Here is a 25,504-nt window from a genome sequence, read left to right as displayed (position 1 = left end):
CTAGGACTACAGACAAGAGGCACCTCACACAGCCAGCAGCATGAATGTTTATGAGCATAGTCTGGAGTCCAACACATTGGACATTCAAATCCACACTCAAATCCACATTCAAATCCACACTCCCATATGTGATAATATCCCTAAACCTTAGTTTCATCATCTGTAAAATGGGGATGTTACTACATAAGAATATTACCTTTCTCATATATTTGCTATGAAGATGAAATGAAAGCTGTGTATAAAGTAATTTGCATGTAGTGATCACGCTCTAAGGTTATTCATTATGTTTTATTATCATTGGTGTTGCTGTCATTGCTCTTAGAGTTACATTTCATAAGTGAGATTTATTTTCTGGTTGCAAAGAAGAATGATTTGAAGAACTGGCTTCACTGGTCTTAGATAGGGTCCCCGCAATGTAAGAGCTATACACCAGACCTTGGAAGAGGCTTCAACCTGAAACTTGCACATCAATTGGGGTTCTTTACAAGGGAGTTACCAGAAAGCAGGATGCTAAATAAAATACTTTATTGGCAAAGATGTTTGGAGTGGGGAGATCATCTAGGTTGCAATCTTACATGACTCTGGCATGCTGTGTGACCTTGGGAAGGCCACTTAATCTCTCTGAGCCTCAATTTCCTCATTAATAATATGAGCAGACTATGGTTCTCTATTTCCCTAGAAGTGTTATTGAGAAGCTTTAGTGTCAGAGCTCTGGAAAGCACATAGCTCTATACGAATGATGTTATAAAGATGTTATTGGGTCTCTTTAAAATGTGTTCATTTCTGTCTTGTTGATTAAGGACCCAGAGCAAAATTGTACCACCAGAAGTAGGTATTAAAACTATCAGAGGATCCTTTTGAAAATCCCCTGATTAAGGATGGAAATAAGATGTCAATTCTGTACAAAGGGAAAAAACAAGGGCCTGAGTTTTTCATTATCTAGTTCAAGGGCCTTTCAGTAGTCCCCATAGGTCTCCATATAGACTCGGATTCTTCTTTGCATGAGGAAAAGGAAGGATTAATATCCAGGTAATGAAAAAGAAACATATTAGCCAAGCAGTGGCTGCAAAAATGCACTTTTTCCCCTCTTTCTTCATGTTCCCAATCGTTCTTTCAGATGCCTACATAGTCACTCTCACTCAGGAATGAGACTTTCTGTGCAAAGTTCATTGTCTACGTAAATAAACAGCATGACAAAAAATAATGTAAATTCGGTCAACTAGATGGTAATATTATCTCAGCAAGTCTATGCAAACAAGTCACTCCATTTGACTTGAAACTCACTCTTACCATGAAAGCTGTTTATACTTAGAATTCCAAATGCTTGTTTAATTTTTTTTTTTTTTTTTTTTTTGTAGAACCAGAAGAATCATTCTTTTGAATAAGCACAGCCTCTTATCTGCATTAAATTTGTGAAGTAGAAAAGAAAATGTTTCCAGCCAGGCACACTCTCAAAGCTTAAATGATATTTATTTCCAGCCCAATGCCATGCTTGAAATTGTGATACTGATGTTGCATTATCTCCCCGTTGCAATTAGAGGGTGGAGAACTGTGACTTTCACATCAGAAACCAATTTCAGAGGGAATTAAAACCTTGCCTGCACTGAAATTTGAACAATGAATTAATTACTGCACTATAGCTTCTTGAGAGGAGGAGCAGGCATTCAATCTCAGCGATGCTGTCACAAGGTTCAGGGCACTCCTTCAGATGCAAAAATTCCAGCAAGGCAGAAGTAGAAAACAGACAAGATCCTACCAGGAGAAAAGCAGCGTTCGGCAATGTTAAAACTCCAGGATGAGTGTTAGAACAATAGCACTAAGATTAACTTCATTTACTCAAGTAACTTCTGAATGTCTGCTGTGTGTCAGGAATAACGTTGGGCAATGGCTATAGAGCAAGAATCAAACCAGCCACGGCTCCTGCCCCCATCAGGGTTCAACATCCTTTTTTGCAAAGGGCCAGTGAACAGATATTTTCAGCTCATTGCAGAAGCTAGATAGGACTGAGAAAAGTTAGGAGCAATCACAGAGAAAGAACTGTGAAAATTCATACACTGCTTGTGCTGCTTTGCAGCTCTGAACTTGGAAAAGAGGCAACTGAGTACCTCGGAGCCTCAACTTCCTCATCCGTAGAGTGGAGCTAATAATATTAACATTATTTTTCATGTTATATCAATATGTGACATATATTAACATGGTAACATAAATATATTACTATTGATATTATTAACAACAATATTAATCTTGCAAAGTTGTTAGGATAAACTATAGTGTGTATTGTACATCTAATAATGTATTATAAACTAATATGCTGATGACACTATAATGCACCCCACACAGAAGCCCCAAAAAATATAATTGGTGTTACTACTAGTGACAATATTAATGTGTTAATATTATTACTATTAATAATAATAATGAGTAGAGGGCCTGGCTCAGAGATTCACGCCTAATAATCCCAGTACTCTGGGAGGCCAGGGCGGGTGGATTGCTTGAGCTCACAAGTTTGAGACCAGCCTAAGCAAGAGTGAGACCCCATCTCTAAAAAAATATCTTGGCATTGTGGATGGCACCTGTAGTCCCAGCTACTTGGGAGGCTGAGGCAGGAGAATCACTTGAGCCCAAGAGTTTGAAGTTGCTGTGAGCTATGACACCACAGTACTCTACCAGGTGCAAGAAAGTGAGACTCTGTCTCAAAAAAAAAATAATAATAATAAGTAGATGGCTTCTTCACAGTAACAGTGGTTCGGCAGTTAGGAAATGAGAATTCTAGTTTGAATGCAAACCTATTTAATGGTTTCTTCCTAGACCTTTCATGTCCCTGTGCCTCAGCCCCACATAAGTAATAAGTTTTAGTCCTAACCTCAGTACCAGCTGCTTGTACAATCTTAAATAACTAAATCACATCACAGGATGGTAGGCAGTAGCAGTGACCCAGCCCATTCAAAAGTGGGGAGATCTTGAGCTGGAAAGAGCTTTAGAAAAAATAAGCAGTATTTAGGCAGAAGATTTTCTTGTTCAGACTCTGAGCTGCATGACCGTGAGAAAGGTGTTGTGTGGACAACCTTGTTGGGATGGCATCTTCCCACCAGGCTTTCAGTTCATGGGTCGTTCTTTCCATTTTCCCTTCCTCAGCAACATCCCTTTTTATTACCACATTGCTGCCATTCGTATGTGGTCTAAGTGCTACTATTCCCTGCTGATGGATGACAAAATTATGTCCAGAAAGGCTAAGCCGTTTTCTCTAGGTAACTCCACTAGTAAGTGACAGAACTTGGGGTACAAATCCAGGCCTCTCTGCCTCCAAAATCTGTGCTCTTAACCACTGGAATACAGTAAGTCCTCACTTAATGTCATCAACAGGTTCTTAGAAACTGCAACTTTAAGCAAATTGATATATAGCAGGTCCTCGAATAGTGTCATTCCATCCAATGTTATTTTATTATAATGTTGATGAGGAAAAAATGGTTTTGTTACACATTGTTTTGCTTAAAGTTGTAGTTTCTAAGAACCTATTGGCAGGGTTAAGTGAGGACTTAACTGCCTACTCACCTTGACACATGGCTGGAGCTCCGCCAGGTCTTGAAGAGCATTAACAGTAATGCAGTATTTTATCATTCGTATGAATATGTGTTATATATTGGATTCATAATAGCATTGAGTACATTGAATACTTTTTTTGCCATTCTTGAGATATTTTACTAAGAAAAATATGTTCTAGCTCCATCAACACAAAGATAGTCCAAAAAGAAAGAGGGGAGAGGAGTGTGAGGGACTTCTCACAAGGCTGCGTTCTCTGCCTGCAGTGCTACGTCAACCTGCTCTTCTGGTATCAGTTCTTCTGCGGCTTCTCTGCCTCCACCATGATCGACTACTGGCAGATGATCTTCTTCAATCTCTTCTTCACCTCCTTGCCTCCTCTCATCTTCGGAATCCTAGATAAAGACATCTCTGCAGAAACCCTGCTGGCATTGCCTGAGCTGTACAAGAGCGGCCAGAACTCTGAGGTAAGGATCCTGGACAGCCAGCAGGAGGAGGCCTCGGGTGGCCTCCCTGACCTCTGCTGAGTCTTCGGGCATCAGAGAAAGAGCTGCCATTTTACTTCCCATGTGCCTTTGAATAACTCCCACTCCCCATCCCTGGCCTGTTTCTAATTTTCTATTGAAGTGTATTGGAACAGATATCAGTGAGTATTTTCCTTTTGAATCATTTCTTAATTATATCACACATTAATATGGGAGTCAAAGGGGAAGTGGGCAGGCAAGAAAATCCTATCCCTCTTAACAGGCCCCTCCAGTCATGAGGAGTAACAACAGCACCCCAAGGCCTGGTATGGGGACCCCTGAGACTAGCAGCTAGTTTTTTCATCCCTGGATAAGCACACATAAACAAATGCTTCTGTTCACATCGGGAAAGGCAAAGCTTAGACCTCGATTATGTAGGGTTTAGAACTTCCTACTATTGAGTAGACAAAAGAAGGCCTGAGAAATCATTGTGGGGGGGCTTTCAAGAAGGCCCAGAAAGGGCATGCTGTAGCCCTGACACATTTGGAGATGTCACATAAGAGGCTGCAGCAAGGAATGAGGATGAAGGGACATGGCAGAGCCCTGGGAATGGGACTTTGAAACACCAGAGAGCACTTTCGCATCTGGGGGAAAGAAGGGCAGTGCCAGATGTGACGTTTGAGAACTGTTGATTTGTTGTGGACAGCCAGCAAAGCAAGCCACATGTGGTGACGCACAGACTGGGGAAGAGTATCGCAGCAGCCCAGCAGCAGAGACACAGGAGATGTGGGAAGGAACATACATCTTGAGCTCTACCTATCAGCATGTTGGATGCAGCCAGTTCCTTCAGTATCTCCCATGAAAGGAGGTTAACATACCTAAACCAGAAACTGTAAAGGTTTCACTTCTCCTAGATAGACACAAAGAGTAAAACACAGGATGAGAAGGCTTGTCTCTGAGGCCCTTGAGCTCTCTCTTGGGAACCTGTGTTCCTGGGCTGTGATTGAACCCTCTCTTTCAGAGGTTACTTAGAAACCTTTCCAAGTTTGTTGTAGCGATAGAGCTGATGAATAACCGAGTACTTACTGAGGCATAATTGCATTTAGTCCTCTGGAACCCTAAGGAAACAGGTGATGTTATTTTTGTGCACATTTCATGGAAGAAGAAATCAATTCTCAGAAAAGTTTAGTAATCGTCACAAGGTCACACAATGGCAGAGCCGAGATTCAAACTGGGGTCTGTCACCCTCAAGTCTGTGCTTTTAATCAATTCATTCTATTGCCACACAGGTAAGAGGCATCATAACTGCCATATCATCTGCTCTGGGCCACACACAAGAAAGCTGCTTGTAAAGAACAGGATCTTGCTTGGGTGGGGGTAACTGCCAGTGTGCTCTTTCTTGGCAGTGCTATAACCTGTCGACTTTCTGGATTTCCATGCTGGATGCGTTCTACCAGAGCCTCATCTGTTTCTTTATCCCTTATCTGGTAAGTAATATAGTCACATTCAAATCACAGGATACTGATCCTCTTTATATGAAATTTCAGGCTAGTAATGTCTTTCTGGACACCTCAGAACAGAGGCTCCAACAAATAGTCTCCACATCTAACCCAGTGTGTTTGAGAGGTCAGAACAATTTACCCAAACATTTTAACTTCTGGTGGCTCTTGAAAATCCAAAAGTTATCTTTCCACTGAGGCACTTTTCCCTCATGGCAAAATCTGGAATTGACTTGCAGCCTTGTTTTATATGAGGAGCTTGTTCTCCAATTTTCCATAGTCCCCACTCCTCCCCTTTGTCTTACACTTGGCTATCTTCATTCATTAACTTTCCTACTTGATTACTGAAGGTGTCTGAATTTACTCATTGATGTGTGCTGCCAAGGTCAAGGTAGCAAGTATTCAAGCAGCAGGTTCCAAAAATAAGAGATAATATATTACCTTAAATAAATAGCAAGAATACAGATAGCCCAATCTCAATTTGATTTCCCAGTTTAAATAGAATTTAGATAGCAAAGGATGCCTGTATTCTTCCTGGAGAGGGGGCCAGGATATAGGACAATTGCCACCAGGTAAACAGTGCTGCTTATTCAGCCTTTGGGCTCATTTTCTTTTGTAATCAGCAATACCATAGGGTAAGAGAGGCAGGCATTTGTGCTTTGATCAGATTTCCCAGCTTACTATACCCTCTCTGGCCAGACCTCTGCTTACCTTTCCTGCTGTACCCTTCACCCTTCCATATTCTCTATAGACCTATCACATAGACTCTTGAATTCTACAAATCCACCATGTTCACTCTCAGTTCTGACCTTGGCTGGAACTGCATTTTTCCCCCTCTTTCAAATGATTAAACCCCCCCCATATTCTGGTCTCTGCTGCTATGTCCCCTCTTCTGTGTTCCCTGGGTACCTTGAACTTACTTCTACTCTAATACTTGTCTTCTTAAATTGTACCACATCTGCCCTGCCTAATAGACTCCATTGAATGTAGATACAGAAGTATCTTCAGCAGTTAGCCCAGTACCTGGTGAGTGCTCAATTAATTCTTTCTCCATTCATTTCACAATGATTTTACAATCCCCATGATGGCTTCCTCTGAAAAACATGTTTCTAAATAATTTAGTACTGTCAACTCACTTCTCATCTTTGTTTGTTCATTGGGTCAGTTTCACAGAATGGACAGCTGGATACCTTCTTCCCTTTCTCTTCCTCCCCTTTCCTTGACACCTGCCCTCACTGATGCTTTATAATCATGTGTCAAAGCCAAAGTCCTAAGTCCATGGTGATATCAGACAATGCCTGTTTGTTCTTCTCTGCAGACCTACAAGGACTCTGATATCGACATCTTTACCTTTGGGACCCCAATTAACACCATCTCCCTCACCACAATCCTCTTGCACCAGGCAATGGAAATGAAGACATGGGTAAGGGTCCCAGGGCCTGTTGGGCTTAAAAATTGTATTCCTGTTCCTTGGCTACATTTAGATTTTTGAGTTGCTTTACTCCCTATCATTGATACATTCATCAAATATACACTGAGTTCCCACCTATGCCCCACTTATATAAAGATGAAAGAAGTGAAAAGGATGAAACACCTGACCTCAACTTGCTTGTCTCCTAGCCAGGGTGATGAAACTAACACTTATAAAACAAGGAGAGAATTAGTTGCAGAAATAGATCATACTCATACAAAGTTAGGGGTATTTCAGAGACAAGGTAACTATTAGAGTGACCATACCTAAGACTGTGTTAGGGAGGAAAGCTCCTCATTTAGTTTCAAAAGATTAGAAAACTACCTCCAGGTAACCACATCTCAATCATGTCCAAATATAACATCTTTTTTTTTTTTGCAGTTTTTGGCTGGGGCCAGGTTTGAACCCACTACCTCCTGTATATGGGGCCAGCGCCCTTCTCCTTTGAGCCACAGGCACCACCCCAAATATAACATTTTGAAATCTAAAAATGCTGTCACCTTATTCATTGAATTATTCCAGTCAATGATAACTATAAAAACAAATAGCTTAAAATTATACACCAGGTACCTAGCTATATGATTTGTATGTATTATGTCATCTAACCACCCAGAGCCCTTAGTGTTAGGTGTTTTTGTATTCCCATTTCACAGATTCAGAAATACAGTAGGTACGATACACTTGCCCCACAGTGGTTCAAAATAGAAGCATGTTTTGAACCCTGGCAATCTGACTCTTGAGCTTTCAACCACTATGCTAATAGTGTGAACAGAAAAGATTGAATAGCACAGGAAAACCACTTTACAGAAAGATTTGTTCTTAGCTAAACTGAAAGGCTCTTTCTGAAAGCACATGCATTACAAACTTAGAAAATTACCCTAAGGAAGCTCAGCATGTTCCTACATTCAGCAATGGAACTCATCTTGCCCTCACTTCCCAACACCATCCCAAGCTGAACCAGGCCTAACCAGCTGGGCAATGGCTGATAAGAGCCACACTTCTAGATCACAGGGTTCCCATTTTAAAACCCCCTCTGTTTTAATGCATGCCAATAACAGATAGAACAAGGTGATGGCCAAGCTTAAGTATAGGATAAATTTCTTCATGGGCCACAAATACCAGAAGAGGCTGCAATGTGACAAGGAGAGGGAAGGGGTACTGGGCAGGCTCAAATTGCAAGCTTTCTGGAAGCCAAGACAGAACACAAACCACAACAGTGTGGAGTCTAGCTCCTGAAAGGTGGGGGACACTAAAGCCCTGTTTATTACCAGGTCCAAGTTCCCTACTCAAGAAAGAAAGTTAAAGAACATATGACAATGACAAACTGTTTGGAGTTATAGCTTTATCAGAAGCTATGAACAAGGGAAGCAAGAATCAGAGACATAAGTTTGATACTAGAAACTGCACCAAGCTGAGAGAACATTTAGACTCTGTAAAATGAATTAAAATGCAATCTGTGAGATCCACTGTAGATCAGACAATGGAAAAAAGTAAACTGCCAAATTGGAAGGTAGCATTGGGAACTCATCCAGAGTGACAAACAAATATGAAAAAGTAAGAGGAATGCTGGCTAGCATCAATGGCTTCATCATCTAGCTAATAGGAATCACAGGAGAAAAAAAGAAAAGAAAAAAATGATAGAGAAGCAATATTTGATGAAATAGTTACTGACAATGAAAATTTACAAAATAAAATCTGGAAGTATTATGTTGATACTATAAATATGATACTATAAACATAATATGATATTATGTTGAAACTATAAAAAGCAAAATCACCAAGACAATCTTTAAGTCTACCAGAGACTATAGACAAATTACTAGAAAAGAAATAGCAATTGCACTAGACAATGGAGTAATTATCATCAAATACGTGAAAAAAAAATGGAACAATTATACTATCACTTAAGAATAGGGCAAAATAAATTATATTTTCAGATAAACAAACACTTTAAGGTTTATTATTCATAGACCCTACTAAAATAATGTACTGCTGTAAGAACATAAAAGCTGAAACTATAAGAAACAACATAATGAGGACAAAAGCTATTCAACAGGTAATTTATGCTAAAACCTTCACTAGGGATAGAAAGAGAATAGAAATAAATACACATTTAACTATACATTTTTCCATAAAAGTTAGCATTTATTTAATATCTTAAAATGTTAAGGGTGACCACTATAGAAGTGAAAAGAAATATAGAAAACCATCAATTGTGCTGGGTGTGGTAGCTGATTCCTATAATCCTAGCACTTGGCAGACTAAGGTATGAGGATCACTGAACCTCTAGAGTCTGAGACTATACTAAGCAAGACCCCACCTCTACTAAAAATAGAAAACTTAGCCTGGTTGTGACACGTGCCTCTAGTCCCAGCTACTTGAGAGACCAAGTTTGGAGGATCACTTGAACATAGCAGTTGGCAGTTGCTGATGCCATGGCACTCTAGCCTGGGCAACAGAGTGAGACTTATTTTTAAAAAAGAAGAAAAGAAAAGAATAAAGAAAACCATCAATTCTGCAGAATGCTGGAAAGATAACAAGAACAAAGAAAATTGTGACAAACAAAAAATACAAAATGACCATTTATTAATCTGTGGTATATGTACACCATGGAATATTATGCAGCCTTAAAGAAAGATGGAGACTTTACCTCTTTCATGTTTACATGGATGGAGCTGGAACATATTCTTCTTAGTAAAGTATCTTAAGAATGGAAGAAAAAGTATCCAATGTACTCAGCCCTACTATGAAACTAATTTTTGGCTTTCATATGAAAGCTATAACCCAGTTATAACCTAAGAATATGGGAAATGGGGAGAGGTAGGGGAGGGAGAGGGGAGGATGGGCAGTGGGTGGGTGATAGGTGGGATTACACCTGCAGTGCATCTTACAAGGGTACATGTGAAACTTAGTAAATGTAGAATATAATTGTCTTAACACAATAACTAAGAAAATACCAGGAAGGCTATGTTAACCAGTGTGATGAAAATGTGTCAAACTATTTATAAAACCAATGTATGGTGCCCCATGATCACACTGATGTACACAGCTATGATTTAATATTAATTAAAAAAATACACAAAAAAAATACGTTTGAAAATTTCAAAATGTACATCTAAATACATTTAGAAAGAATTTGAAAGAATACCGATAAAAATCATCAATACCATATTCTCTGACAAGACATTTAAATTAGAAACAAGTGATAAACAGTAACCAAACAAAACCTAACATGTTTGAAAATTTCAAAATGTACATCTAAATAACTCATGAGCTAGAATAAATCAAGATGAAAATTTTAAATGCCTCTTGCTGGATGACTACAAAAATACTACATAAGCAAACTTGAGAGATGCAGCTAAAGCTTTTACTATTTAAAAGAAGATGAAAACTACACAAGTACTCAACTGAAGAAAGTTAAATAATTACCATACAAATGTAAAGGCAATAGAAGTAAAAAGAGTGAAAAAATCAAGGAAACAGTAGAAAAGATCAGTAAGATCAAAAGTAGGCTCCTCAAAATTCTAGTGAAAACTAACTCCTGACAGAAGACACAAAAACAATATTAGGAATGGGAAAAATTATAATTATAGATATAATCAATTCTTATTAAAAATATTCTTAAAAATTTTAAACCAAATTTATCATTTCTTTAAATGTAAAATTTATCAAAACACAGTCAAAGTCATTCAGCAAACCTAAATAAACAGAATCCTGTTCCTAAAATCTAAGACCCAAAGGATTATAGAGGTCTGACCAAAATTACACAGGACAATATCTTATACCAATTTGTTTATAAAGTAGAAAAATAGAAAAGTATAGGTATCTTAGTCCATTTATACTGCTATCACAAAATATCTGAGACTGGGCAATTCATAAAGAATAGAAATTTATTTCTCACTGTTCTGGTGGTTAGCAAGTCCAAGAGCAGGTGTGAGTAGGTTCAGTGTTTGGTGAGGGTTGTTCTTTGCTTCCAAGTTGGTATCTTGTTGCTATCGCCTCTGAAGAGGAAGGAGGACACAAAGGATAAATGTTGTATCCTCACCTGGTGGAAAGGCAAAAAATGTAGTAGGAGGATGCTTCCTTCAACCTTTTTACAGGTAGAAGAGCACTAATTCAATAATGAAGGCAAAGCCCTCATGACTTACTCCCCAAAAGGCCCCACCTCTTAACGCTATCACATTGGGTATCAAGTTCCACCATATGGATTTTGGATAGCCACATGCATCCAAACCATAACAATAAGCAATTCATTTCTCATGGCTAGAATAATTCTGATACCAAAATGGGCACGGACAGCTCAAGAAAAGGAAATTACATACCCCAATCTCATTAATTAACATAGATATAAAAATTTCTAAATAAAATATTGGTAAATCATCTGAGCATTGTGTGAAAGACAATAAACCATAGACTGACACCATCACTCTGAAGAACAATTTGAAAATAACTTGAGGAGTATAAAGTACTCACATGTTATAAGACAATTCTACTTCTAAGTACATGACCTGGAAATCCCCCTGCATGTGTATATAAGGAGACATGTATGAGAATGTTTGTTACAGCACTGTTCTTGCCAGGAAAAAAAAAAAATAGAAAGCCTACATGTTCACTAATAAAAAAATAAATTGCAGCATGTTTATACAATAGCATAGTTAAAATGAACCATCTAGAGCTGTATCTTTCAACTTATATAAAACTTTATAATGTCAAATGATAAAAGCTGCAGCAATAACTTAGTCTGCTTGGTCTGTCATTATAGGTGCCACAGACTGGGTGGCTTAAACAACAGAAATTTTTTTCTTATGATTCTAAAGTTTAGAAATCCAAGATCAGTGCATAGCCTATTCAGTGTCTGCTGAGAGTCCTCTTCTTTCCTAGACAGCTGCATTCTATCTGTATCCTTGCACAGCTGAGAGACAAAGATCATCTAATGTCTCTTCTTACAAAGGCACTAATCCCACTCATGAGGGCTCCACCTCCATGATGTAATCACTGCCCAAAGGCCTCACATCCAAATACTATCACATTGGAGATCAGGGCTTCAACATATGAATTTGAGGGTGAGGGAGAAACATTCAGTTCATAGTAAGAATACATATATAAAAAGTTAAAAAGAACCTATAGACATATATATAAACATACACAAGAAAGAAAGAAGGATACACACTGAATTTATGTTCAAGATCAAAGAGAAGTCATTTGCAAGAGATATATGGGTACTTTAATTGTGAGATATAATCTTTTCATAAAATCTGAGGCAAATATGGTATAAGGATAAAACTGATGAAGATGGATGCGGGATGTATGAGGTTTATTGTCCACATGCTTGAAATATGTCATGATATTTTTAGTTAATTATTTCTAAATTAACCTGACATATTTTCCAAAAGGATCTCTGGTCTCTATTAACCTCTTTGTCATTAGATATTTTTCACACCTGTGCTGTAAGAGATTTTTTTTTTCTTAACTTTCAAAATATCTTCCAAAGTTTAACCAGGCCTCAGTTGTATATTAAATAGGTGGTGAAGGCCAGGTGAGGTGGCTCATACCTGTTATCCTAGCACTGTGGGAGGCCAAGGTGGGTGGATAGTTTGAGCTCAGTAGTTGAGACCAGCATGAGCAACAACAAGATCCCATCTCTACTGAAAAAAAAAAAAAAAAATAGAAAAATTAGCTGGGCATTGTAGTGGGCACCTGTAGTCTCAGCTACTTGGGAGGGTGAGGCAGGAAGATCACTTGAGCCCAAGAGTTTGAGGTTGATGTGAACTCTGATGATGCCATGGCACTACCCAGGATGAAAGAGTTAGATTTTGTCTCAAAAAAAAAAAAAAATTGGGGGGTGAGCTTAAAGATTCTGCATCTTCTCTGGTCACTCAGCCCTCTTTCTCAAAGCACTGCACTCATCTGCTTTTAAAAAAGGAAAATACTCTTTAGCATCATTAATTCACATAATGCATCTCCCAAGTACCTCCATAGTTATCTGTGATTTCTGGTACTCTTGAGAAAAGAGCCAGCTACTAAAGTCATTGTGAAAAATAAATTTCCTTTTTGAAAATACCTGAAGCAGGAAAAGAGTCTTTTTCTTCCCAGGGTACAAATATGAAAAGAATTTTAAGATCTGTGTCAATTTTCACAATCCCCACCAAAGCAATTTAAAAAGTTAGCTAACTGCTTTCTTATGGGGGCTGATTTGTTCAGATCACTTCTCCCACTGAAAACAAATAAAAATACTGAATAATATTTTTAACTCCTTATAAAGCATGAACAAGGTGACAAGACAGTAATGAACAAATCTCAGAGAAAGAGGAATTCTAAAGAAGCAAGCTGAGGTAACACTTCTGTTTTCTTTAGGATTATTTGTAACTCTACCCAAAATGAACTTTGTTTTTGGCAGACTTGATTGAGCAAAAGTTCAAAAATCGAAACCCAGGCTTCCAAGGAAGGGGTTTACTAAAAGATCACATTAAATTAGGATCCCAGAGGCTATGACTACAAGGTAGGATATATCCAAAAATATACCTGTATGCCCCACCTCCCCACCCATCTCCGGAAGACTACAGGGATTTTCTCCTCTGGCTAAACAGAGCAGAAAGAACAACATAAAGGATCTGCCTGGGGAAATTATGGCCATGGGGTGGTCTCACATAAATTCATATTAGCTGGATAAACCAAATTTTGACCTATGAATTCAGTTTAGTAACTCAAGACTGCCAGTGCCCAAAGGCTGCAAAACATGTATACATTCTTTCGGGACAAAGACATCTTTGTGTTAAGCCTCAAATTGTTCCTACTAATTTTTCAAGGACTGTAAGCATCACACATCCATTAATGTACACAGCTATGATTTAATTTTTAAAAAATAATGAAGCTCACAAGAAAATAAAAGCCATGAGTGAGGATCATAAATATCAGAAACAAATATTTCAGATATTGAAATTATCAGATATAAGTTATAGAAAAACTATGTTTACTGTGTCTAAAGAAATAAATCATAAGCTTTAAAATACCTGCAGGGATTGGTGAACTATACAAAGTAAACTAAGAAATTAGAAAAGAGATCAAAAGAGCATTTAGAAATAAAACCTACTATAACTATAACTTAAGTTTTGATCATTAGCTTCATAGGAAATTAGACATAGCTAAGGGGAAAACTAGGAAGTTGGTCAAAAGAAATTGCCAGAATATAAAACAAAGAGAAAAATAAAAATTATGGAAGTGGTTGATATTAAGGAACATAGAAAATAAAGTACTATCTGAAAATGTCTAACAAACATTTGATCAGAGTCTCAGAAAGAAAAGAGAATAAAACAAAGGCAATGTTTGAAAAGATCACGAGAGTTTTTTTTTTTTTTTATTGTTGGGGATTCATTGAAGGTACAATAAGCCAGGTTATTGCATTTGTTAGGTAAAGTCCCTCTTGCAATCATGTCTTGCCCCCAGAAGATGAAGTCAGCAAAACCCAAGCAAGATAAAGAAAAAGAAATCTATACTTATTCTATCTTAAGAAAACTATAGAACAAAAAAAGGCGAAGTAAAAGCTATAAAAAGCAGGTGGATATTAAAGATAAAGATTTCTTTCTAAGGAACAATAGGATAAAGCAATTGCTAACTTTCCTTTTTTTTTTAAATTAAATCATAGCTGTGTACATTAATGCAATCATGGGGTACCATGCGCTGGATTTATATACAATTGGAAATATTTTCATCACACTGGTTAACTTAACCTTTCTGGCTTTTTCTTAGTTATTGTGTTAAAACATTTATATTGTACATTTAGTAAGTTTTACATGTACCCTGTCCCACCAATTACCCTCCTTCCACCCATCCTCTCTCCTCCCCTCCCCTCAATCAATGTACTCAGCCCTACTATGAAACTAATTTGTAGCTTTCATATGAAAGCTATAACCCAATTATAGCCTAAAAATATGAGGAAAGGGGAAAGGGAGATTGCTAACTTTTCGATAGTAACAATGGAAGCCAGAAGACAATGGAATGCTATCTTAAAATATGCACAGAAAATAACTGCCAAACAAGCATTCTATAATCATCAAAATGGCTTTCAAAAATGATGATAAACTAAATCATTAAAAAGTATATCACCATCATATGCCCATGAAGGGAAATTTTAAAGGATGTACTTAAAGGAAAAGGGAAGATATCACATATGGAAATAAAGATGTAAGAAGGAATGAAGACATGGAAAGTGGATAAACACATAAGTAGGTCTTAGTAAATACTCACCATATTAAACAATAATAACAATGACTTAGGTGATTTTACAAGATGATATAATTGAACAGCAGCAAAATCCTGTAAGTCAGGTGTGGAATAAAGAAATCTAAAATGCTCTAAAACTCTTGTGTAATTTAAGAGGAGGGAAAACTAGTTGTAAACTTTAGACTGTTGTAAGTTAAGATTGCTTGTTATCATTTATTGAAATATTATTGAATAAAATAGAAATGGAGTATGAAATGTCTGAACCAGTAAAGAGGGAAAACAAAATTATACAGAGTATTTGTAAATGAACAGTAGGGTGATTTAATCATTAATCATTGTACACTTCAAAATAGCCAGAAGAGGATAACTGAAATCTTCTTAAAGAAAAAATAAATGTTGATGTGATGGATATCCTCATTATCCTGATTTGATTATATGAGTGTATCAAATTATCACATGAACATCCCCCACAAATAGGTACATCTATGTATATATTTCAATTTTTAGAAAATAAAATTGTTTTTAAAATAAGGACAAAAATGAAAAAATAGAAAAATCAAGCAAGACAAGATCAGATCAGAGAACAGAACACTGTACTGCCTTGAAAATGAATAGACCACCACTACATATGGAAAAACTGACTCATCACACAAACATAAGGCTTAGGGGAAAAGACAAAAATCACACAAAGCAGGACTACTACATGTCCAATATTTAAATACAGGTTATAGAGAGAAACCTAGACAAGTGGTAAAACTACTAAGAATAGCATGGAAATTCTCACCAAAGTGAGGGGTGAAGCAGAAGATGTAGAGGCTTTTGGGAGCACATTCAAATTCTGGGTGGCAGCAACATGGGTATTTGTTCCATAATGATTTGCTAAATCATATACTTTTCTGAATTTTTTATACAGGTGTTGAATTTCAAAATAGTTTAAAGCAGCATCAACCATTAACCAGGAAGCATGATTGCACTGTTCCCTAAGCTTCAGTAATATTTACTACTTTTTTCTCTCCACAGACCATAATCCATGGGCTCATCCTCCTAGGCAGCTTCTTGATGTACTTCGCAGTATCCCTGCTGTACAACGCAACCTGTGTCACCTGCAACAGCCCCACCAATCCCTACTGGGTGATGGAAGTCCAGTTCTCAGACCTCACTTTCTACCTCGTCTGCCTCCTCACACCAGTTGTGGCTCTTCTCCCAAGGTTTGAGCTCTGGGGCTGTTTCATTCCTAGTATTACCAGTCACCCCCTTAATGAGCCATTTTATAACCCAAGAGTCATGAGTTTGGTTTCTGCTTAGAACCTTGAGGCTGTTATTCTAGGGACAGGGTCCTGGGACAGAAGGAACAATGACAACCAGGAGGCAAATAACATGGACTCTGGTCTCAAATCGGCCACAGAGTAGCAACACCACCAAATTTGGTGTGGTCTCAGTTATGACATCTGTAAAATGGGAGTAACAGGCTCCACGCCTATAGCTCAGTGAGTAGGGCACCGGCCACATACATTGAGGCTGGGGGATTCGAACCCAGCCCTGGCCAGCTAACACAACAATGACAACTGCAACAACAAAAAAAATAGCTAGGCATTGTGACGGGTGCCTGTAGTCTCAGCTAATTGGGAGGCGGAGGCAAGAGAATCACCTAAACCCAAGAGTTGGAGGTTGCTGTGAGCTGTAATGCTCACAGACATAGTGAGACTCTGTCTCAAAAAAAAAAAAAAAAAAAATGGGAATAACAATTTCTCCCCTCCTGCCTTACAAATTTAATCGTGTGATGAGGAATCATTTTGAAAAATTCTGTGGGTCCTTTATGCATTACTTTAAGCATCTCACACCTAAATGCCTACAGGGACAGAGGCAAAAACTGCAGCAAGCCAGATGAAATGTAGATGTTAGAAAAAAGAATTTAATACATGGTACTACTCAAATTTGTTTAAACACTCACACTCACTCCATATAAAATCTGCATTAGCTAAATAAATCATCCATGCCCAGAGACTATTTCTGATGTTTCCAGGATTAAACCTCTGCATTCTCCTTTTCCAGAAAAATAGCAATAGCAACAATAAATCCTTGCCTTGCCTTGGAGCTCACTCTCGACATACGCTCTCCTATCTAGTTTATCTTGTTTTTGCCATAAGCAAAGATTTGTGTAGAACAATGGTTCTGGTCCAGCCTGCTCACGTCCCAAGAGGGACTACAAACCTACCACAAATCTTAGTGGCAGCTGTGTTCTCCCAACTCAGAGGCTAGTCCTACCCTGCAGCCCATACTTTTCAGTCAGGACAACCAATGAACTTGACATGACAAGCCCACAAGTGAGACTTAGCCTCTATACATTGCCAGACTCTCACCATTCTGAACGTCAGGATTGAGCTACTTTGTCATTCTACACTGTAGTCAACAGGCAATTGCAACATTGTACCAAACTTTTCCTATCCCAAAATTGAGCAGAGACCATCAGCAACAGGCCTCGCTTCCTTTAAGAAGCTTAGTGGCTTGCTAAGCATACTTTGGTCTCCATTTCTTCTTAACCCACCTCAGTACTTTGACTTCCAATGCAAGATTGGAGGCAAAAAATACCAACATGGCAAATACCATTGCAGTCAGTGAACTCCATAAGCCTAGTTCTGAGTATTTGCTGTGTGCACAACTTCTGAGTATTTGCTGTGTGCACAACTTCTCTGCTTGGCCCCTGTTGGTCTTGACAGCCTCATCTCCTAATTCCTTCCTTCAAATTTTGAGCTCCATACCACTAAATTACTTGAGCTTCCATAAAGGACCAGGGCCTCTCACCTCCCTGCCTCTGCTCCTGTGTTCCTTCTATTTGGAATGCCCTTCCCATCACTAAACCTCCTCACCCTTTGACATCATATAGGGCATGACTGATTCCAGAGGCTCTGTGACTTCACCTACCTTCCTCAAGCTGAAACACATCCCTCTCTCCTATGTTCCCATCATCTGTATGTATCTCTGTTGTTACCTTTCCCCATGTATTATAAATTACTTATATGTCCTTTGTCTGGCCATCAACTCCTGAAGAGAAGGTATCTCCTTATCTTTGTTTAACCTCCCTAGCACAGTTTCTCCCTAGCATCCAGAAAGAAATGAGCAATGGATTTTGAAAGAGCAGAAAGATAAATAAAACAGGACTTTTGTTCTTAATAAGCCCACTCTCCAGTGAACGATTGGACGTGAGTCTGACTATAACACAGGAGAAAGTGGTATTAACAGAGGGCCCTGCGGTGTGAAGTGAAAAGCAATCAAGAGCAAGCACACACACACCCCACTCCCTGTGGAGAACCCTGGGAGGGACTGTGAGGGTCTTGTCCTCATTAGAAGGGGCCTCAAACATGAGGGTTAACTTTTTCCCCCACTTTTAAGGTTAAACACAGTTGTGATCGCCACTAGCCATGTGTGAGCTCTTCTATTCTGTATCTTATCTGGAATATGCAAAGAGAACAGTATAAGCTCAATATTTCTTATCTCTGCCTTGACTAGAAAACATGCTTGGAGCCGGAGTATGCAAGACTGGAGCAGCAGTTAGATGAGGGTCCTTGAAGATTATGCAAAGACGGTTGGCACATGTATTTGGGGAGGACAGGCACTCCTCCTTACAGCTTGTTAAAGAGATGAGAAGCAAGTTAGGGAAAAGGTAGCAAATATTTACTTGCAAGTAACCATAATACACAAGTTAAATCTTTGCTTATTCTATATTATCATAATAAAGTCAAATATCTATTTAATTTTGTTTACTAAGAAAGGCAAAGAGATTTCCTGTGATAGTGTAAGGATTATTTTAATAGTTCTAAGGACTACTGGCTTTGTAACCTTAGAAAACTACTGTTTGTTTATAGAAAGCCACATGATAGAATGTTTGCTGTAGAAAACTGTGTGTGTTCATTTAAAGTTGTAAGCGATATTTATTATAATAGAGATTGATTTTACTTACCAAGCTTGTGATAATTGGCCCACAAACCATGACCTCAGTACCTTGGTCTAATTAATTCAACCAGTATAAAAGGACAGGATAAAATAAACTCTCTTAAACTAGAAATGTTAATTATCTTACAGATGAAAAAAAAGTAAATAGCATATCAACCTTAAAACCCAATGCAGCTTTTTTAATTAGCTGTAATAGAGGGGCACAGTCCTTGGATACTTCTGTCTTGGCTTTGGTGAGTTAACACTCTTGGTTTTCTCCTACTACTTCATTTCCTTTGCTGACTCATGTCCTTGGCATGGTATGTGTCAGGCTTCCATCCAGGTTTTCTTGTCTTCCAACTTTAGGCTCTCCCCATAAACATAGCAATCACTACTGTGGACTTAAAAATCATTTTTACCTAAGTGTCCATCAATGGATTAATAAACTGTGGTTTGTGTATATGTATACCATGGAATACTATTCAGCCATACAAAAAGATGGAGACTTTACATCTTTTGTATTAACCTGGATAGAGTTAAAACATATTCTTCTTAGTAAAGTATCACAAGAATGGAAAAGCAGGTATCCAATGTACTCAATACTGATAATATGAAGCCAGTAGATGAACTAATACACACTCACACAAGAGAAAACTTCAATTCAATTCAAGTTGGGGGGAGAGGGAGGAGGGAAAGTGAAGAGGGAAGGAGGGAGGGGAATTGGTGTGCTCTCACTTAATGGGCACAATGTAAGGGTATATGGCATACTTCCCGGGTGCAGAACACAACTACAACAGGGACTTTACTTAACAAATGTAAACATTGTAACCTAACCATTTGAACCCTCATATTAATCGGAACTTTTTTCTTAATTATTTTTAAACAGATGAATCTTCCCATAAATCCCTAGCCCAGACCTGTCTCCTGAATTCCAGACACACCTTTCGAGCTATCTATACATCACCACCACTGGGCATATTAAGGGGACATTTACAATTTAATTCATGACCCGACTCTCTCTAACCACCACCATCCCAGAAACCTTGGTCTCTTTCAGAGTTTCCAATAGCAAATGCCACCCACTCAAGACCCTGAGAGTCATCCTGACATCTCTTGCTAACTTAGGCCCATATCTAGCCTGTCACCAGGTCCTGACAGTTCTACCTGCTATGTATTTCTCAAATCCCTCTGCTATTTCCATTTCTATAGCCACCACCACAAGTAGACTGCTAATTACCCTTTCATCCCAAATTAGTTGAGTAGTCTCCTGTGGGGTCTTACTCTAGTCCATTGTCATTGCATCAAAGTGTAATTATGTTACTTATTATAAAAACCTCTAAGGGCTTCCCTAAGACCTTTAAAATAAAGCAAAACCTGGCCCATAGCTCTTGCCAACCCCTTCTGGGTCATATTTCAATCCTTACTCTCTACACTTTGATCATTGTGTCTGAGTTTTGGTTCTCATCCCCTTGCCTGGCTACCTCCTGTGTATTTCTTCCTCAAGGAAGCTCTCCATCGGGTATTTGACACTCTCATTGCTCCCTCCATTTATAATTGTATTCATATGTTCTATGGAAGAAGAACTTTTTTGTGGTATTCACAGCTTAACCCCTTGGGAGCTAGACAGTTGTGGGGACTTGAAAAGTATTTGTTGAATAAATGGGTGGAGAAGGAAAGTAGTATTTTGGAGGAAAGTTTCCACAAAGGAAATTCCAGTTTCCAAGGAAAAAGTCAAATCCTCCTGGAACACATAAATGGCCCCTTCTACTTCACAGGGTGAGGTGAAAAAGAATGGAGAAAATGCCATGGGGTCTACTGTAGTCTTCAGAAACCTCATGCCCACGGTGGGGTTGCCCTGCAGCTTTTAGACATGGTAGAAGAATGGAAGCCTCTCTGCATAAGAAGGCTTTAAAAGCAAAAATTTCAAAGAGACTATTTTGGAAATGAATTTAGCTGTCCTCTGGGCCAGAGGAATTACTTTTTAAATAAAGCAACTAACACAGAGAAGAAGAGAGTTAGTTACACAGTGTCACGAACTGGTGTTTACTCATAAACCATATAGTTTTATTCTACTTCTCACCTCTTCCTGCCTAAATATTGAACAGAGAGAAGATTCTAGGCACAGATAGACATTCCCAATTCCAGAATCCACTACAAGCTTCATGGAGCTTGGCAGAGGGGAAAAAACCCTGGGTCAGTCAACAGTCATCTCTATCAGCATCTCAAGAGATCTTGAGAATCCTACCTCACCACTTGGGACCTACTACTACTTCAGTCTCTTTATCTGGCAAACATGATGCTGTCAAGTCAGCATGGCCCACAGATTCGAGAAAAGAATATGGAGTTAAAACTACTACTTTAAAAAGTATGTTCCACAAAGGCTTAACATTACAAAGCAATTAAATTTTCCTAAATTAGAATAGCCCAGAAATAGAATGGATGGACTTGTGCGTGGTAGATAAGAGACAAGCCTCTGGGTCTAGAGTGTTTGGTTCTGAGCATAGCTTGACCACTGTGTGGCTTTGGACAAATCATCAAATCTCTTAGCACCCCAATTTCCTTATCTGTGCACCGAGGTACTAACCACATGGGATTGTCTAGAAAATAAAATGAGTTAATTATATGAAAAACACTTTGAAAGTCCTGGTGCATAACAAATGTTGCTGTATTTTGTTGTCATTATTGTTGTTGTTGAGCTCCACAACACAGAGGTGCCCAGGCACAGATTTGATAACCATCAGTTAAGAGTATAGTAAAGTGGGTGGCGCCTGTGGCTCAGTAGGTAGGGTGCTGGCCCCACATACCAAGGGTGGCGGGTTCAAACCCACCCCCTGCCAAACTGCAACAAAAAAACAGCCGGGCATTGTGGCAGGCACCTGTAGTCCCAACTGCTCTACTCGGGAGGCTGAGGCAAGAGAATCACCTAAGCCCAGGAGTTGGAGGCTTCTGTGAGCTGTGCTGCCATGGCACTCTGCCAAGGGCGATAAAATGAGACTCTGTCTCTAAAAAACAACAAAAAAAAAGTATAGTAAAGCCACTAAAACCTCTTTCCATGCTGAAATTTTAAAAGTCAGTAGAAATTGGGAATCATTTCTACTCTGTTTTTTCCCACCAGATACTTTTTCTTGTCTCTCCGAGGAACCTATGGGAAGTCTCTTCTATTAAAAGCTCAGAAAATTGACCAACTCCCCAGGGATAAAAGAGACCTAGAAATCCAGAATTGGAGGAGCAGACAGAGGCCTGTGCCAGGACCCAGCATGTCTCAGCCTTCCCAGCATCCAGTGCCACCTGGTCCAGAACAGGCCCTCAGGGCCAGCACCCCAAAGAGCTCCTGCCCTCCCAAGCGGAAGCACATTGAGGACTGGGTGCTCCGTGGACAGAGAGGCAGCAGAGAGCACATGACAGACGACCCATGCTCAGTGGATTCCTCTGCTAAACTTTCATCTGGGGAACACCTTCTGGGGCCTAACAGGACAAAGGCACCTGGAGCCTACTCAGGTGGACAGACCAACATGTCCCGTCGCTCAAAGAGGGGCAGCCATTGCCGATCCCAGAGTTCTCTCACCATATGAGGGGGCTGCAGAAATCTGTACAAACTCAGAAGAGGCTGCCCAATCATAGGCCCTTCCTCTTCACAGAGGAAAGAATGTGCCAGCTTTAATCTTTTCTTTCCACCAGGCTTGATTTTCTAGGAGGAAGTGGTGGGCTCTAGGACTTTGACACAAAAAGATTGAAAAACCTGTCAGCCTCTAGTTTTCTGCTGCTTCCAGGCAGTGTATCTTACAAACAACAGTTTGGATAAAAGGGCTGTGTTTCTTTTGCATGGAATTCTCAATTTTTTTAGCCCAGAGTATTCACCTGACCCTCCAGCTTATGACCCAATGAAACTGGACCATAAGTTTCCACGATCCTAAGAAGTGTATCAATCTAGGCAATATCTCAGGATATGGAAGTTTCCAGGCTTGTCAAACTATCACTTCACCCATTGGTGCCAAGGGTTAAAGTTTCGGAGAGACCCATATATATAAGGCTTCATCTCAACTGTATTGCTGTGATGGCCTGGCCAGTGTTAACATCCCTTCCACTCAGACAGAGAATGGGTCTGCTTTTTGTCTTTAAACCAAAAATAAACAAAACCCACATCTAAAGATGAGAAGTGGATTTGAACTCAGTGTCAGAGACACTTCTGGTTGTTGAAGAGTCACAGCTAGTGTAAGAGGCAAGAAGAATGGACATGCTAAAGAGAGCAGGTGCACCAGATACCCTGTTTGAGTTAATAGACCATATGTCCCATCTGGGAAATCTAGGACATAGGCAGCACTCTTTTTAAAAGCTATTTATTATATTTATTTTTAAATAAAATTACCCATCCCTATTCAGTTTTTAGAACAAAAACACAAACAAACAAATAAACCTCTAAGATCAGGAGATCTTAGCATATCTGTACCAGAGTAGGCCCATAGGATAGTGCAAGTCTGAGCTCAAACAATGAGATCTTCAAAAGTAGGGCTAACTTCAAACCCCATTCATTCAGCTTATCCCAGAATACCACCTCCTGGAAGACACTTTCAGTTAAAGTAAGGAGAGTCAGAGTCTTATTTCACAGGAAAAGAGGAATTACCTAGAATTCTTATCCCTAGAGGTCATAAATGCCAAAAATGTACAAGAGATCAAAACAGTCTTTAAATAAAAGAATGGACGATAGAATTCTAATAGGTTGTCCAGAGCAAACAGGTCTTCTGTGAGCAGAGAGAGCCTATCTTTTAATATAAGTCAGGAGCCCTCCCTCCCTAAGGCAGTGCCTATGAGGTAAAAGGTAAAGGGATGGATGCAAATGTGGGAAGTCTTTGAGTCTAAGAGTCATAGCCACCAGCCATGAGTTGGCCTATCACTTGATTGACTCCTTGGAAAGGTGCCAAAAACCAGTCAACAATCCAGTTGACAAATGACAGACTGGGCTGGCCTCTGCACCTCTTCCTGGCAAACCAGGGTTGCAGGGGCTATTTGGAGCATCATCCTGGAAACAGCACATTTGCTCGCTCTCTCTCACCACCTCTGCCACGTAATTATGCCAGCACTAGCTGGCTGGTGGGTATTCAGGGGAATCCTACATGAAGACCACCAAGGCAGGGAACCGCACCAGGCAAAGCAGTGATGTAGGAGTTGTTCCAAGTGAGGGGATTGAGTCAAAACTTGGATCTTAGGGCCTCTTTCCTCCATATGATTCCTTCCTACTACTAAAAAGCCTGTAAGATCCAGGTAGGATGTTTCAGGAAAGAACAGAACAGTGGCCTCAGGAGATCTGAGTATGAGTCTTTGCTATGCCTCTGTTCTCTGTAGGATCTCAGAGCCTTGAAGCAGGACCCCACACCTGCAAATGAGTTTAGATCTGCCCTGCCTTCCAGGCTGAGCATAGGGATGGAGTCAAAATTACATGAAACCCGGTGGTAAAAACCCTTTGAAATCTGTAACACCTTCAGTAATAACACAAGGGAATATGATTTCAGAGTAAGAAAAAAAGAGGTGATGGGAAAGTTGAAGAAACATCTGAACCCTTTCTCAATTCCAAAGTACCCAAAATTCTGATGCTGCTCTTTTTCTTATATGACCAGCTGTCCCAGTTTCCCAGAAACATACTCATTTTTACAAAGTTCCATATCCTGGGGAACTGGGCCAACTGGTCACCAATTTTTGCCTCTCTTTGTAAATCAAACCAACTGTGACATTCCAGTGTGCCATCTTAGGGGGGGAAATTATAACTATTTCCCTATAATGTAACACTAATGATTGTACTTAAAACAGTTTTATACTTTCATGATATTTTACTGATTGACTGGAAATAGTCATCTTTTATTAAAGAAATAAAATAAACACTGTTTTTCATAGTTGTTTTCCCCCTTACATCATCACTTGTCTGAATACTCTCTCTTTCACTCATTTTCCTTTGCACTCATTTATTCATCCATCCATTTGTCTACTCATTAAACTTCTGTTTAGCCCTAGTAGATGTTTGGCAATGTGCTTGGAGCCCCTGATGCAGTCCCTGTCTTAGGGAAATAGTCCCTGTCTTAGGGAAACTCACAGCCTGTTGGACACCTTGCTCCCCAACGTCACAGTGTGACACAAACCAAAAGGGCTGTAGAAACCAGACACAGCACACACAGTCTGAACCACTAACCTGACTTCTCCCCTCCACAGCATTGTGGTAGGCAGCAAGGGCAAGATAGGGAACAAAATCAGAGCCAGCTCCTGCCCTCTGTGAATTCACAACCTACAAGGGAGACAGACAATACTCAAGAAAGTCAATAAATGTGATATTACACACCATGAGGAAGCAAAAATGGAGAGCGGGAGGAGAGTGGTTCCCAGGATGGTCAGAG

General features: G+C 39.3%; 1 protein-coding gene across 2 annotated transcripts in view; it reads left to right on the top strand.

The window, feature by feature from the left end:
* The window catches only part of ATP10B (ATPase phospholipid transporting 10B (putative)), a 443,089-nt gene extending 418,112 nt beyond the window's left edge, over window positions 1-24,977 (top strand). For both annotated transcript variants that reach the window (XM_053567374.1, XM_053567375.1), the window contains 5 exons: window positions 3,807-4,007; window positions 5,411-5,491; window positions 6,822-6,926; window positions 16,215-16,402; window positions 22,240-24,977. In XM_053567374.1, the coding sequence (XP_053423349.1) occupies window positions 3,807-4,007; window positions 5,411-5,491; window positions 6,822-6,926; window positions 16,215-16,402; window positions 22,240-22,696 (1,032 nt within the window). In that variant the 3' untranslated portion in view covers window positions 22,697-24,977. The remainder of the gene's footprint in view (window positions 1-3,806; window positions 4,008-5,410; window positions 5,492-6,821; window positions 6,927-16,214; window positions 16,403-22,239) is intronic.
* The last annotated feature ends 527 nt before the right edge of the window (window positions 24,978-25,504 follow it).

The sequence above is a fragment of the Nycticebus coucang genome, chromosome 17 (assembly GCF_027406575.1).
Source record: "Nycticebus coucang isolate mNycCou1 chromosome 17, mNycCou1.pri, whole genome shotgun sequence".
NCBI classification, from domain to species: domain Eukaryota; kingdom Metazoa; phylum Chordata; class Mammalia; order Primates; family Lorisidae; genus Nycticebus; species Nycticebus coucang.
Note: the sequence above shows the minus strand (reverse complement) of the source record. Positions and strands in the feature narration are given on the sequence as shown.